Source organism: Andrena cerasifolii, chromosome 5, assembly GCF_050908995.1.
Source record: "Andrena cerasifolii isolate SP2316 chromosome 5, iyAndCera1_principal, whole genome shotgun sequence".
NCBI classification, from domain to species: domain Eukaryota; kingdom Metazoa; phylum Arthropoda; class Insecta; order Hymenoptera; family Andrenidae; genus Andrena; species Andrena cerasifolii.
This window is the reverse complement of record NC_135122.1, coordinates 13,108,665-13,124,239: the sequence shown is the minus strand read 5'-3', so window position 1 is coordinate 13,124,239 and position 15,575 is coordinate 13,108,665. Positions and strand designations below refer to the sequence as shown.

The following is a 15,575-nucleotide window of genomic DNA, read 5'->3' as shown; positions in this document are numbered from 1 at the left end:
GTGATCGATGACGGTGTGACTTTAATTCTAATAATTCCAATGCTACATTTGTCACGTTCTTATCGAAATGGAACGGGCGAGAACACGGAAGATTATCAGGGACGGTGTTATGCACCCAAGTGGAACACGCAACATTTCGAGCGAGCCGACGCTAACGTGTACTAATGTTGCTCGTTCCTACACGCGCGCGCAAAGGGTGTCGCGCACACGTTTCCCCGAACTGTATTAGCATCGTTTATGTCCCCGCGTGGCTCGAGCCAGAAGCTACACACCGCGAAGGAGTCCTGTAAGCATCGCGCACACACTGCACTTCTTTATATGTTCCCTTTTTCTCTTTGTTTCTCTTTTCTGTCGCCTCCTCGCTCTTTTCTACAAACGATCAACGACTACGGGGAGAGGGACGTAGTTCAAGGGGCTCGCGAACTACGCCAGGTGGAAGGGAAGGGCGGGCTTTGTCTCTACTTCTAATCGCGCGTACTCTAGAGCTACTCTAAAAATCAGGCGTGACACCCGAGGAGAAAACTAAGGATAATTACGGCATGCGAGTCAACGATCGTCGTGTGTACTCAGAGGAAAGGCGAGCTGCGTGACGACGTAGCTAAAAAATTAAGAGGATAATATCGATCGACGGCACGTGTGCTCTGCCAGGCATTTACATACAACGAAGACATCTCACGCTACGCAAGCTTGTGGTAATTGCGACGTTAGTCAGGCTCGTTCTCAACGGGAGCGTAAATGATAATTGCGATTCCAATGAGTTGCACGACCGATGGTTGCCGTTTCAGGGCTCTCTCAAACGTGAACACTCTATAATACTATAATTGAAACGAGCTCAATTCACCATTCAAGGCTACATTCCCCACTCCGAGTCACGTTGCACACTAATTTTACTTCAACTTTTAACTTCGGCAAGTTAAATACAGAAAATGGTAAATATCTAGGTCTCGCGTATTGAAAACCGTCGAGTGTCTGGTCTGAGAGAGCCTTAAAGCTTGAGTGTTCGTCACGATGAGACTACTACTTAGTCTACGTTCTACATTCACAAATGTGTGTTGAAATAAAATAGAAAAATGATCGTTAGCTGGAATCGAAACGAAATACGACACAGGTGAACGCAAGGGAAAGAGAGGGATGATAAGGGATCGGGGAACAACGACTAGTAAATGGCGCGTATTAATGACGGATTAATGAGATGTGAGAGATAATAATAAAAATGGTAAATATCTTACAAGTGCGCTTGCAATTTGTTGGGAAGAGCATTCTCTTCCTTTCCACTACCAACCAACCACGCCATGCAGAAGAATGTAGAACAGTGTAGACAGAAGTGGGTAGAAGATTTAATACAAAAAATGAAACAAGACAGCAAAGTTAGGTGATTGTTCCGGCACCATTAATTAATTGATTATATAAAGAAAAAAAATATGCGATATATTTCTCTCGCCAGTGCAGCACTCGATTCGTATTACTATGCGCTGTTACTAGAATAGACCGACGAGATCGAGGAAAGTTTAATCGCGGTCGAATTGTTCGACAAACAGAATAAAAAATATATATATATTTATCTCAGAACTGACGGACCGGGATGGAAGCAGCCTCGATAATAATTCGAGTCGAGTTTGCAGGAGGCTTCAACTACCATCACCAACGTTTCCGTACGGATATTCATCAAGTTAATACCGCGTCGTTATCGCTATGTCTCTCTTCATTTGAGATATGCCTGCTCGCTTCGTTTAAATCAGAAAATGCTAGATAATTATTACCCATTGAAACATAACTCGACTGTGACGGCGTTTATCACGAATACATCATGAGTGTCGTGGAATCATAAGCACAATATATATATATATTTATATACCATATCCATATAATACCTAAGATTTACAGCAATACAAGTGGTGTGTCGAACGAACGAAATCTGCGATCATTCCAACACATGAACTCATAAGAACAGAGACCAAGAAACAAATAAAACAAAAAAATGTAAAACTAAAAGACTCAGCATGGCCGCCAAAATGGATGCGTGACGATAAGATTCTCTTTTCGGGAGAACTGTTTAAGCGATTGAAGCTTGCGAACGTGAACCGAAAGCACCAAACAAACACTTCGATTCTACTCGACAAGAGGATGTATTTATCATATCTCTGAACATGTTCACACGGACGGACTCGATTGATCGATTCGTATAGAAATAACGTATATGTACAGATTTGCTTCTTTTTTACGCCGGAAGTCGAAGGCAAACCCGGATTCTCTTGGCTTACCTTGCACTGGCCAATCGAGAGTGCTCCTTACTCTTCATCGCCACGGACATGTTCGCGTGCCGGCACGTCATGTAAATCGCCATCGTCAGGAACACCAAATTCGCCTGACGGGACAGAAACAGAATGCACTGAAAAATATGCTCGATTTCCATAAACCTACAGCTTCTGCGTATCAGGCTCTGGTAGCTCAGAGGGAACGTTACTGCATGGGAATATCAACTTATTTGTTCAAACTAATCCTCGTATCATCTACACTTAAACGATCCCCTATCTAATAATTAAGGAGCTCCAAAACTCTATGTACCAGAAGCAACTAGTCTCTAGTCAAAATGGACGTGCATGTAGCTCGAAATCCAAATTGGAGTTTACGAAGTCTGTATAGAATCGACTCACCAGTATGACAAGTATCACAGGCCCGATGAAGCTGAAGATGAAGTAGTTGTCCGCTCGTAGCCAGCAATATCGATCGGTACCGTAGCTGAGAGGATCGATTATACAAGAAATTGCAACGACCAGCAGTGGAGCACCGTAAGCAACCAGATAGTACCAGCGGAGCCTCGATTTCTCCGCTTCGAATACCTCGATCAGCATCACGTATAATTGGAATCCTGAAAGAAAGTCAAGGCAGAAGATCAGACCCTTGTTCCCGCCTCGGCCAAGAAATTACTTGATGTCTGTGTCGCCGCTGCGACAGTGCTGTCGTATTATAAATTTGCATTGGCGAGGTACCTTCGAGGAACATCCAGGCGAACGCGCAGAGGAAGAAGAAGTGCAACAGTCCGGCGACGATGCCGCAGACAATTCTCTGATTCGTTTGTCCGATTCCGCAAACGAATAAAATTTCCGCGATCAGCAGGCACACACAGAGATTCTTGTGGATGGTCGTTCTGTCCGACTGCAACGAGAATTACTCTTACATATGGCCAGGATTCCTGGGAGAGGCTGGGGGAGTGGGCCGTAGTGGACGGTTACCTTCAGTCCTCGAAATAATTGAAACGTCAGGATGGCCAGGACGAGGCAGACCACGGAAATGATGCAGCCGATGTAGGTGATGATCTGCAACGCAACCTGATGAGCGATGTCCAATCTCACAGCGTGGATGTCCATGAGGACGGCGAAGTTCGTCAGGTGGTTGCACTCGCATACTGTGTGAGTCTCGTTGGTTTTGCGTATCTGGCAACCCTCCTCTGACCAAGCACTGAAACACGAGGACACACGGGACGTGAAATACGAAGAATAACGAGAAACAGCCGATCTCAAGTATGTAGATACTCGGTCTAGCAAAGGGCCGGTAGACGACTATTTTATTCAACCTTAACAGATAGAGGAAAGAGATGTACCTCAAAATGTAATCCCAGAAGACACAAGTCGGATTGGTGACGTTCTCAATGGACAGATGTTTGAAGTAGACCCTGACAGGCTCGCTGAGCTGTATGTGCCTCCCTTTGCCCAAAGACGCGGAGATCACTTTGCTGTTGAGCAGCCTGGTCGTGTTCCTTTTCGGTAGCGGTTGCGGGTCGTCGTTCATGACCAGGGACGATACCTCGGCTTGCGGCTGCAAGATCTCCTCGAGTCTGTCAAAGGCCATGAAGACTAAACGCACAATACCGCCCTCGCTGTTCTCCAGCAAAGCGCCCCTGGTCAGCTCCACGCGATCATTTGAGGCTGTCCACCTTTGCTGAGCGACCTCGGTCGGGAACACCTCCAGATCGTCGCCGATGTTCCGTGCGTCCAGCACGCGCACTTCCATCACTGTTTCATTTCAAACAAAATACGGTGTGCTTACTTCGTGTAGGATAATTGAGGGCGTGATGTATCATTTCCATTTTCCATATCTGCCTCAAACTTTCTTCCCTACCCTACCAGTGGCCCTGTAGCTGGTAGATATTCGAGTTCATTCTCGAATCCCAAGGCACACTCTCGGAAACTTTATTCTAGACTCTCGACAGATTCCTTCACCAGGGATCATCCCCTACATACTTCGATGAACAATGAACCTAGCCATACGGGTTTTTCTTTCAGTCACGTACCTATCCCCGTTCGATCGGTCACCAACGTGACGGCATCGATGACGGGAAAAATTCGTGGCACGCGATGATGGCGTGGAGTTTTCCGCTGTCGCGGAAGAAAGGGCGCAACGGCCCAAGGTGAGGGAATATTATGTTACATGGCATCCGGCCGGCTGTCGCTCATCAGAACTCATCATCTTTTTGCCTCTTTACTGTTACGCTATTTATCACGCGCGGATCTAATGCTGCTGCTGCTGCTGCCGTTGCCGCTACTTCGTCCGACCGCGGCGTATAAACTCGCGCTTCCATGCTCAATCACCGCGAGCCACATTCACTTCCGGGAAGTAAATCAAATCGCCCGTAATTTCCCCCCCGGCGGTTTTTGTTGTGATAATGGTCGGAAGAGAGAGGTAAAGCTCGGGTTACAACATTATCCACGAAGGTACCAGAGAATTACGATGGGTTCGGATCTTTGTTTTATCTGCGCCGGATATTACCAGGCGTCGCATTCCCCAGATAAGGGATCTAGATTTATGCGACCCACTGCTGAAGTTGGATCCACGATACTCGCGTGTCCATTTTACTGGGCATTCAACGTTGCCGTTTCTTTTCCGACGTGCTCGATAAACTGGACAGCGTAATAAAAAAGGTGTTAAAGCGGAGGCTGTAGGATGAAGTTAAATCTAATCATTGGGAGGTTCTGCTTGAAATTATATCTGAAGGAAAGCACCCACCACAATGCTCGCGTCGCCCAAGAAACCCGACTGACTGAATACTCACGTATGTTCCTTCCCTCGTGAGTGATCGTCTTCTCGTGCATCAGCGTGTCGGCCAACAAAAACGCGTTCTCCTCGAGGCCGATCAATAGGGAGGTGGCGACTCTCATCTGCTCCTGATGGCTCAAATCCTTCCAAGACGCCATTTGCGCCTTGTCCAGCAGGTTGCTACCCGTCCTCACGACACCCTGCAACAGCTCCGTCACGCTCACCTCCCTCTGGTTCGCGTCCTGGTACGTCCTGATGTCCTGGGCCATCTTCTCCGCCATGTTCTTGATAATCTTGGTCGTGATCATCATGTCGCCGCCGTAGAGGCCGCGGCTGTTGTTCGTCACTTGAGAGAGCTCTCGACTGATACCGAGGATGACGTCCCCCTCTGTCACCCTGTTCTCGAGGGTGGTCAACCAGACGGAGCGGCACTCGCTCAGGTCCGGTGTCTCCCGGTGCCAGAAGGCGGACTCCCCTTTGGCCCGGCATCTCCAGCGGGCCAGACCGTTGGCACCGCCCGGGCAACTCTGAACGGCCACGTCCCCGGCCCTGGTCGTGTTCCACGAGAGGTTCCTGGCTATCACCGGGGGACACACTTGTCTGCCGTAGTCGTACCACTGGCCATTCGAGCTGGACTCCGGGTAGAGCGTGCTGGGCACTGGAATATTTGAGTTAGTTACGAGCGTTAGTTGGCCCGTTACTCGGCTTTAGTTAATGGCACGGGCTTTAATGTGATTCTAGTGTCCGACCCCCGGCGCGGCGCGGCGGGCGCCCGGCTTAACGCGCAACATCCTATCGGCTCCGCGAAATGGAATTTTGGATACCCAGGGGTGCCTTAATCTTTCGCGATGATTGTTACGTAGTTGGCGAGTTACGCGCAACTCGATGCTTGGACACGATTTACGAGCGGCGGTGTACCAGGGAGCGGCGGTTTTAACGCGCGGCTACGATCGCGTCGGACGACGCTTAAGGGTAACGAACGAGGGTAGCCGATGCGGCGATAACGATGGGAAAAACGGCCAACCGGGTCGATATCGGTTTTAACGTCTTTCCGATCGGTCAGCCGAATTTTGGAAGCTCCCGACGTCCGCCCTTTGAGCATTAACCCTTTCGGTACTGTCGAGTGTAATTGACAGCCGACATGCCCTCAGCTGAACCGACGCGTCGCGTCGGCTATAATCGACGGCCGATAGTTCAAACCAGTTGTGCACATCCACTCGATAAATCTTGCCACGGCGGGGGCCATCAAGGTTCATTTGATTGATATAATCTTGCAGCGGTAATGCGCACTGACAGAATACTAGAGAATATTACGGCGGATTATGGGCGAGAAGAAGAAAGGGACGGCTGAAAGCACGCCACGCTTGGCTATCGATTACACGTTCCGCCAACTAACCCCGGCGGTACCGAAAAACTTGAATAATGCATCCGGTCCGGTTAAACCAAGATGTCATCGATACATTTGCCCGTTTAAGGGGGCCATTTAAGCGGTCCAACAACTTACCAGTGGTCCTCCGACTCGTTCTCCAAGGAGCAAAGGTCGACGTGGTTGTTGCCTGAGTGGTTTCAGGGACGACGGGAGGCACCGCTGGTCCATTCGCAGGTGGAACATTTGCAGGAAGTATTAAGTCTTGGTCCACCTCAAGGACCTCCATATCGACCGAGGGCTTGGTCGACGTCGGACTGCAAAGGGATCGTCATTTTCAGAGGTCGTCCCGTAGCAAAAATATTTCCCCTTCTAAAGCCACCACATAACTCGATTTCACCGAACCCTTCCAGAAGTCTGTTTTTCTAGCAGACATCTAGCGATACCTCTTGCGAATTACGTGACCGCTTCTCCGGTTTATCTTAATCGTTTGGCCACGATGCCATTACCTCGAGAACTGTTAAGGCTCTCGGTAGAGAACCGATTGCTCCCGGGGATGTTCTGTGTTTACGTTTCAAAGCGTGCACTGACCTTGACGTGGTGGTTATTGGCAGTGTTGGGGTGGACGGTGCCAGTGGCTGGGGCGGCTGCTGTGCTGGTGGCGTCGAGATCCTGGTGGGTGGCCTGACAGTCGGCTTAGCCGTACTCCAGACACTTGGCTGAGAAGTCATGAACCACGGTGGACTCGGACGGGATGTTGTCGTGGTCGTTGCAGCTGCAAGTGTTTCGTCGAGCTCGTTTTAACGTCGGGCGCGTGAAAGGCTTGGGACCGAAGCGGCGAAGACCGAAGAGGCGCGAAAAGGAGAGGTGAGGGGCTCGGATCCTAAGAGCTCGTCTACGAGCTTATCGGATTCGAACGCCGAGTATAATTAAGAAGGAAAGTGATTTGAGAAGCTCGTCGGGGGCAGGCGACGAGCTTCTCCGGTTCAAACGACGGAGATATTTTAAACCTCCTCTGGAGGGAGGAATGGGGGATGAATCTCTCGCCAATTCTCGTCGAAGCGTTCTCTCCCTCGTGGCCAGAAACTAGCGGACGGTCTTTGTTCCGCGCGGAATTGCTACGTCGCGGTGAAAACGTTCTTAATCTGGACGATTGGGGGCTTATTTTTAGCGTATCTCCTTGGATAAAAGGCGAGATTAATCGATGGTATTGGTGATGGAGATCAGGCAAAAATGTACGACACACTATCGATTTTATAATAACACAGCGATAACTCAAGAGCTCCAAGCGTTATCTACAGCAAACTCGAAGAAGGAAGGGAATCTTTGCGCTTTCACATTTCTCCCCCAATTCTTTCCGGTTTCGCGGAGTAGGCTATCGATATTACCTTCCATCACCAACGCCGATCGTATCATCCCCTTAAAAGGTGACAAACGATACATCGGGAGGACAGCGACTGCGAAGATCTTGTCCCTCTGGGCCCGTTCCATGGGCCCCGGTATCGCGGATCGTCCGCGTCTTTTAGTCCGGACGTTTCAATGCCCGCCCTGGACAATCGTGACGTACCATCGACCGCGACAGAAATATTCCCGAAAACGAATGCCCCGGGCTGCGAGGCGAGGCCTCGCGACGAGATTAGCCTGCCTCGCGGGCCGATATCGCGACTATATCTGGCCTAAGAGGAGAAAACGATCTTTAACCCAAGATGGCGAGGGCAGTTAATCCCTGAACGGGATGGTCCGCGTATTTCGCGGCACTATCTCTATAGGGGTCATCTTTATTGGCCGAAGGGGTTGGCGATAAGGTAAAATACCGGACGTCGCCGATGTCCGTTACGATAGTCGACTGTGCAGGAGAAAGACAGACTTATACGCGCGTTACGAAGAGAGGGCGAAGGCGGGGAGAGAGAGAGAGAGAGAGAGAGAGAGAGGCTGCGGGGCTACCAACAGATCCGACTCCCCCTTGAATATATGCGTCGGTGCCCCGAAAGCGATCTATCGAGCCTCCCTGAGTATCGATCACGGCGCGGACGAGTGCTAGGAGCCGTGAAAGGCAAACAGAGACGAGGAGTTGACAGTTTATGGTGCAATAAGTGATTGTGTCGCCCGGTTCACAGTGGTACATAATAACATTTTTTGTTCAAATCACCCTACAGGTCGTAATTTTTCAGAAAACTTGACGATATTTCTTTAAATTCTTCGCAATTATATTCTCTATCGATCTGTCCGGCCGAAAGTTTGAATTTCGTTGCTGATTTTTTAGTATCTGCGGGCTTTTTTGGTCGCCTGTTCCGAATTTAATTTCAGATATTCAAAATTTCGGCCGGACAGATCGACAGAGAATTTAATTGCGAAGAATTTAAAAAAAAATCGTCAAGTTTTCTGAACAATTACGACCTGTAGGGTGATTTGAACAAAATATGTCATCATGTACCACTGTGCGGTGGTTTCGTCAGATCGTAACGGTAAGGTGGATGTCCCAATTTCTGCTGATTTAAGAGGTAACTCGTCATAAAGAAGGTGTACAAAATTTGTTTGCGATCAAAATTTGCAGAGTAATTGATTAATTCTTTAATAACAAATCAACCAATTCAAAAACTATTTAAGAAACATATTTCAAGATGTTTAACTATTAGTAATTTGTAATTAAATATATAATGCTCTAAATGTCCGTATTTCTGCTCATGAAAAATAGCGACGTATACACAAGCTCGTGCGACACTCGCGTAACTGTTTAAATAATTTAGAATTATTTTGTTGCAACTGTAGTACAAACGTAACGCATATAATAATAAGAAAAATACGAAATGAGCAGAAATGATGACACGAGCAGAAAATGGGACATTCACCTTAGGTGTTAACGTTACGAGGTCGAAGGACTCACCTTGCTGCCCGCGTTGGCGGCGCCTATTCGATCGTCGTAAAGCAGAAGCGGCGAGTTTTCTCTGCCCCGAGGATAGCGGAAGTTCACCACTTTCGATTTCAAGAGGCTAAACTCCTGCACGTCGGACGAGTGGCATCCTTTCAGGGGCCGTATTTATAGCGATCTCAGAAGCCAACTAATTCACGATGATGCGAGTCGCGACAACAGAACGCGCTAAACGAGGCAAATTAACCGGGAGTGTGTTTATGAAGGCGAACCAGGGGATGCAAATTTACAATAACGTGCCGAGACGTCGTTTCGCCACAGTTGAATCGCAGTATCATCGAGCGTAACGATCGATGCTTACAGCAATCTCCACTGTCTGTCTTTCTCTCTCTCTCGGTTCTTATTGGACTGTGTTGGAAGAGAGTTTCATTACGGATACGAAACACGTCAGAAAAGTTGGACGCGCGGCCGCGTGTATCTCGCGTTACCGATCCCCTGCGATCGATTTCTCGATTGCAAAGATCACGTCCTCGCGAACTCTTCCACCTTCCCCCCTCTCTCTCTCTCTCTCTCCCTCTCGCTGTCTTTTTAACCCCTTTCTCCTTTCGGTTTTTTTCTCCTCTCCCACTTTATACTCCGTCTGTCTCGGGAGTGCATAGCCGATGCAAGCCGCTGGGAGATCTTTATCGAGACACGGGCTTGCAGTTACGTGGGCAACGCGAATCATAAGCGCCGACTTCGGGAAATTCTAATCGATTCTCGCCAATTGGCTAGCGACTTCTCGCCGCTACGCGAGAAAACACTGAATGCCGCGTCACATTTTCCCACGTGAGACCTCTAAACGAAATTAACGAATCGTCTCGCAGGGACGCGTCGCTAAAAAGGGGGCACTCTTGAAATCCTTGTGCAGCAGGCGAAAGCGAGCATGAATTTTGAAAGGTAAAAGGAGTGGCCGAAAGAGCGGAATCGGTGTGTTGCACCGAGAGCGCAGCTTTCCTGCGGAATTCGTGACCGTTCGGATATGATCGCGCGAAGTCGACGCCCATGCGCTCGTTCCACGGTGTTTCTACGGAAAAGGCCGCTTGTAAAATAAACGATACATAATACAGAGACGTTGGCCGAAGGATAGGCGCGTATAAAAATGGCAGAGTTTTACTTACCGGACACGCAACGATAGTGCGCCTCGAGGTACTTGTGCGTGTTGGGACAGGGGTCGCCGAATTGCAACGTGGACGCAACGATGCTGCAGTTTTGCTGGTCGTTGCACCTGGAGCGGGGCGAGTTTTCGAATAAAAATCACCGTCGTACACCCTTACCAAGTGCACTGTGCCATGGATCCTGTCCCTTTTTTCTTACCAGTCGTCAGCGTATTCGGGGGGAGGGGAGGATCGCGCGAAGAGACTTTTTCCACGAAATTCGCGGCTTTCGCCGCTGCCGCCAGCCGTATCGGCCCATGGATCCAAGCTTTTTCCAACGCGCTCCGCGCTGCCAAACGTTCGTTGTTTTCCGTGCCCGCGGTCTCCCGTTTCGTTTCGACGAACGCCGGTAGCCGTGGAAAAAGCGTGGATCCGAAACGGGCGGGCGCTTCAGCCGGCATCCCGTTGGAGGTTGGACCGAGGGGGTCGATGGAAAAGAAAATTGTGCACCACCAACCTAGGCAATTGTACTGGGCCTCGATGTACTTTCCGGTTCCGGGACACGGGTCCTCCTCGAAAATCTCGCTGCGCACGTCCACCGAACAGGAATTACGATAATGGCACCTGGAATCGTCACGTGAGCAAGAGAATGTCGCCCCAGAGGACAGTGATAACGGGGGTCGACGAGATTCGACGTCCTTGGGACGGGATCACGAACCGAGCATCAAAGGGTAACGGGCACCGAACGGGGGGGATGAAATGCGACGACCTTGGGAATAGTCCTCGTTCTCGGTTTCCCACTAAACTGCGCTCCGAAAGAACGTTCACCACCGGGAGATCGTAACTCGCGGGCTTCTGTGCGGTAAAATCGACGCGTGGCCCGTTACCATCGAGCAGGGGATGTAATGTATGTACAAGCGAGTCGACGACCAGCCGCGATAGCTTTCGCGGAGAATGTTAGTAGTAACAGGAGATGTCCGCGAGGTACGCGTGTTAGCGAGCGACAACAGGACAATGGGTTAGTAGAAACAAGGGTTTGCAATAGTTTTAGTAGCGCAATAGGGTGAAACAGACGGACTCGTACGTGTGACGTTTTGTGTACCGTTGCCAGATTTCGATTCTGTCCCGTGTTAACAGCTCCACGATGCGTGTATGTACAGAGAACCCGAGTGTCATGCAGAAACAAAAACAGCTCGCTCCCCGAATTCGAGCGCGAACCGAAGGTACACACCCCTGAACATTTTTGGTGCCGTACACACGCCTGGGTGTTTCCTGCGCCGCGAGTCGCCCGTACCGTCGGCAGGAGTTTCGAAGAAGGATCACGGTGGCGAGCTGCGCCGATTCGCTCTCACAAGCGTCGCACTTTATTTCGAGTGTACTCAATGGACGGACGCGAGAATATCGGTGGCAGGAAATGGTAAACTTTCGAGAGGAATTCTACGTCACCGTCGCCCCCCGTTCTTCGCGGCGGTACTTTACGAGACCCTTGTTCGTTAAAGAGTACCTTATTGCCGGATTCGCGGAGGAGAACTCTTAAAGCCTTGCCTCTTGCGACGTACAATGGGTGGAAGAAGAAAGCGCGCCTTCGTGATTCGAGGTGGCGCGGAGGGACAAGCGAAGTCGCAGTTTCCGCCCGTCGAAGTCGGTCTTCACTTATTTTCAAATCTCCAGTTACTTCAAAGATGTTTTCCTTCGGGTCTAATCCGACGACGGCGTAGCGCCGTTGTTCGCGGGGATCACTTCGTCGTTTGATTTAAAGCGGGGCAAAGTAATCGCCTTATCGACGAGGAGGAGCTTCCGTCTCTTTAAAACAAAATCGTTCCATTAAAAATAAATCGATGAGCGGAACGCAATGCCGGCGTCGCCGTTCCGTTTTAATGCTATTACAAAAATACCGTCCACGCGACGACGGGATCGGAAACGGGGAAATAAGCGTAACGAACCGATCGATGGCGTCCCGGAAGTGCACTCGACTTAATTAAGAAAATGCTATCGAAACGGCGCGGCGTTCTGGTGCTTGGCGATTCAACCTGGAGCCCCTGTCATTTTAATCGACTGCGTTCGACTTTGTACAGTCGTTAAACCTTACACGGTTACCTTTATTCCAGTTCTCTCGATAATATACCAAACGTTTTTATCGTATCCGAAGAAAAGACGCAAACAGAAATACCACAACTGCTATCATCCCCCCACCGACGCGATCGATTAAAATATCTCTCCATATGAGTCGTGCGCCCTGTTGAACCCTGTTAGTCTTTAACCCTCCCCGGCGCACGGTCTCCCTTGTGAATAATATACGGACACGGTGGCCGCCTTGGAATCGGCAAGGTGCGCACGGTTTAATCTCGATCGGCGGGGGAGGGGGCAAGCCATTAAATCGAGTACACGGCCCCATTGTTGGCCAGGGCTGAGCGAAGTGCAGGTGCAAAGCCCACACATGGCCTGTTATCGCTTCGCGTGGCAGCCACTATTTCGGAGGATTAAGCGGCCTCGTCGTTTGCTGGTTTTGCGCGTGGAAATTTCGCGGCTCGCTGCCATCCTTCCCTTTCGAATGATTTTTCCCAGCCCCTCTCCTTTTTTTTTTGTTCTTTTTTCCCCGCTCGTCCCCGTTACCGGTGGTACACGGGTTTTCCCGGAGCGCGCGAGGCACGGCGAGCAGCAAACCGAAGGGACAGGTGGAACAAAAAAGAGGGGGAACCGTTCCTTCGAGCTGGAAGGATTAATTCGCGCACGCGGATGGGGCGAATCGATCGGCGGCGAGCGAAAGGGCGGAATTCCCGTTGACTTTGCGAGGGAGGTCGCGTCAATTTGTCGTGATTCGAGTGGCGTGTATCGACAGCCCCTGGGAAGTTCCGGTTACTCCGCGTAATTGGCCCCCAGGTCGTAGATTACTATGTTACCCGGGGAGAAGAAACGGGACGAAGCCCCCTTTCCTGTTATCGCCGATCCGGCTCGATACTCCATTCTCACCGGCGCGCACCCTTCGTTCAACGGCTACAACGTATTCCTAAATTATTTATCCAAACTGCATTGGCACACTCTACTAATAATACTGTCTCAAATGTCGTACAGCCGTAGGTCCGCGAATCTATTCAAATACACTTTCCCAGAATTGTCTCTACTACGAGATACAATGGGCCCATTGCCGTTATACTTGCTGTGCTAAAATACTTAACACTAAACGTACCACGCCCGGTCCAGTGACCGGGTTTAAGATTCTGTTCAAAATTCTGCATTAATTTTTTTCTTTCGTCCATTTGACAATTTGCAATAGCATGACCTTCGCTTCGCAATAGGTAGCCTAAATAAAGTGCGGGTACATTTAGTGTTAAAATACAAATCAGTGTGTCCAGTCCGCGAACGATAGAACAGAAGGACACTCTAGCTTTGAATTCACAAATGTCGAGAACCTTCCGCCGATTCCCTTGGCGGGTAGTTGCGACGCGACTCCCCTTCGCCGAGGTTCGTCCTCCTCGCACGCGCTCCGTCGTGCAGGGCCGAGGGTAAACGTAATTTCAGACGGATAAAGTACGAGGGAACACGAAAAATCGCCATTTCGCGGGTGTTGCGCCGCTCGTTATTAAGGCCTCCGGTTTCCTTCGATGTTCCCCCCTCGTTTCGGAGCTCCTCTCCATCCGCTCGCGTTTGCGCGCCGCGTATCGCTGCGAGTCACTGGCTAGCCGCTTTAATCATCGATTTCACGATGATTCATAGGCCTTCCGTCTCGTGTGGGGATTTTAATACGTTTCGACCGGTTCACGGCTCGCCCCCGTCGTTTCCCGGGAAGTCAACCCCCGCGAGCCCCTTTCGCTCGGGCGAACGTTTCGGATAACCGGCGTGTTTTTCGAAATACGTAGCGCGGCGTTACAAAGGTAAAGATGCGCGTAACGTATGCATGAGAGCTTTGATAGGTATCGCGTATCGGTTTAGCGACTGTTTTACGCTTTACAAAGGACTCGTTTGCGGCCGGCTTTCGAGTGTATTAAAATTTCAATTTCAATGAGCTTTTCGATATACGCTCTCTCCGCCGGTTTCGTCCGCGTATCGATTATAAATATTATTCCGGCCGGCGGGTGAAAAACGGGGCATCCGATATATCCAGGCAACGAGGATAGGTTGTCCTATGGAGCACGATTTAAAAGTGTATTTACACAAACACCGTGACCCAAAAGAATGGTCGATTCCGCGGCAAATTGCACTCGGGCGAGCGGTGTAGCCGTGATATTGCGACGGAACGATGTGATCCGTGAAACGTGAATTTAGAGGAATGCAGAAAAATTGAAACTCCAGGTAATTAGTTTGCGCTGAAGGGGAGAGCGACGGTGTCTCGATGAAATGGGTCTGATTTTTCGCGGAGCTGTTCCACTGTGTGTGCTTAGGCACGAATCATACGTACCCCCGTTTGTCTCTTTGATTTAACACTTTCGATATTTACACCGTATCATGTGCAGAATTTATTGCTGTATACACAGAGCATTTCAAGCTGAATATGGAGCTCCATTGGGGTCCAATGGTGGAGGGGAATGTAGCGATTCGTCGAAGGTAGAAAATTAGAAATTCAAGATCCTTGAATATCGAGTAATTTCTGTTGGACAGAAGAGTGACAAATAATAGACTGTACAGTGTACATTTCTCGTTTTAATAGAAATAAGGGAACGACCTAAAAATGGACTGGCTTCTTTCGCAAGGGCCATTAAAACTCTCCGATCCGATCTACCTGTTAAATAAAGCTCAGGCCCGAAAGTCTCGCGCAAAAGTTTATTCAAATGATACCCCGCGACCCGGCGTTTTCCTTCTATCTAAAGTTCCACCCGATGATTTACGATATCCTTATTTATGCGCCTAGCATTTAATAACGCGAGAGGGAAGTTGGGCCACGACGCTGGGGTGTCACGCGACACCTAAGGGCTGCAAAGTACATCTCGCCAGCGGGGAAAGCTCCCGCACGAACCGCTGCTTTCTAATACGCGGACGTCACTCTGCAATTCAGCACGCGAAAATAATAAAAGGAATTTATACAAACGTTTGCCCTTTCTGGCTTTCCTTTCAACTTACACCCATTTGCTCGCCCGCCCTCGCCGAAAACTGCTTCGAGTAATCACCTTAGTCACGAATCAGGGCCTCCGAACATCGATCTTCCGATGTGTTAAACAACTCCTGTTACTGATTG

General features: G+C 49.6%; 1 protein-coding gene across 6 annotated transcripts in view; it reads right to left on the bottom strand.

Moving 5' to 3' along the window:
* The window catches only part of LOC143369068 (latrophilin Cirl), a 379,879-nt gene that overhangs the window by 14,620 nt on the left and 349,684 nt on the right, over nucleotides 1-15,575 (bottom strand). For 4 of the 6 annotated variants that reach the window (XM_076812488.1, XM_076812487.1, XM_076812491.1 and 1 more), the window contains 10 exons: nucleotides 10,430-10,536; nucleotides 6,992-7,175; nucleotides 6,539-6,717; nucleotides 5,051-5,692; nucleotides 3,602-4,013; nucleotides 3,234-3,459; nucleotides 2,991-3,156; nucleotides 2,655-2,869; nucleotides 2,262-2,365; nucleotides 1,230-1,274 (listed from right to left, as the gene is read on the bottom strand). In XM_076812488.1, the coding sequence (XP_076668603.1) occupies nucleotides 1,230-1,274; nucleotides 2,262-2,365; nucleotides 2,655-2,869; nucleotides 2,991-3,156; nucleotides 3,234-3,459; nucleotides 3,602-4,013; nucleotides 5,051-5,692; nucleotides 6,539-6,717; nucleotides 6,992-7,175; nucleotides 10,430-10,536 (2,280 nt within the window). Of the gene's footprint in view, nucleotides 1-1,229; nucleotides 1,275-2,261; nucleotides 2,366-2,654; nucleotides 2,870-2,990; nucleotides 3,157-3,233; nucleotides 3,460-3,601; nucleotides 4,014-5,050; nucleotides 5,693-6,538; nucleotides 6,718-6,991; nucleotides 7,176-10,429; nucleotides 10,537-10,922; nucleotides 11,030-15,575 lie in introns of all 6 variants that reach the window. The other 2 variants (XM_076812489.1, XM_076812490.1) reach the window with 2 other exon arrangements.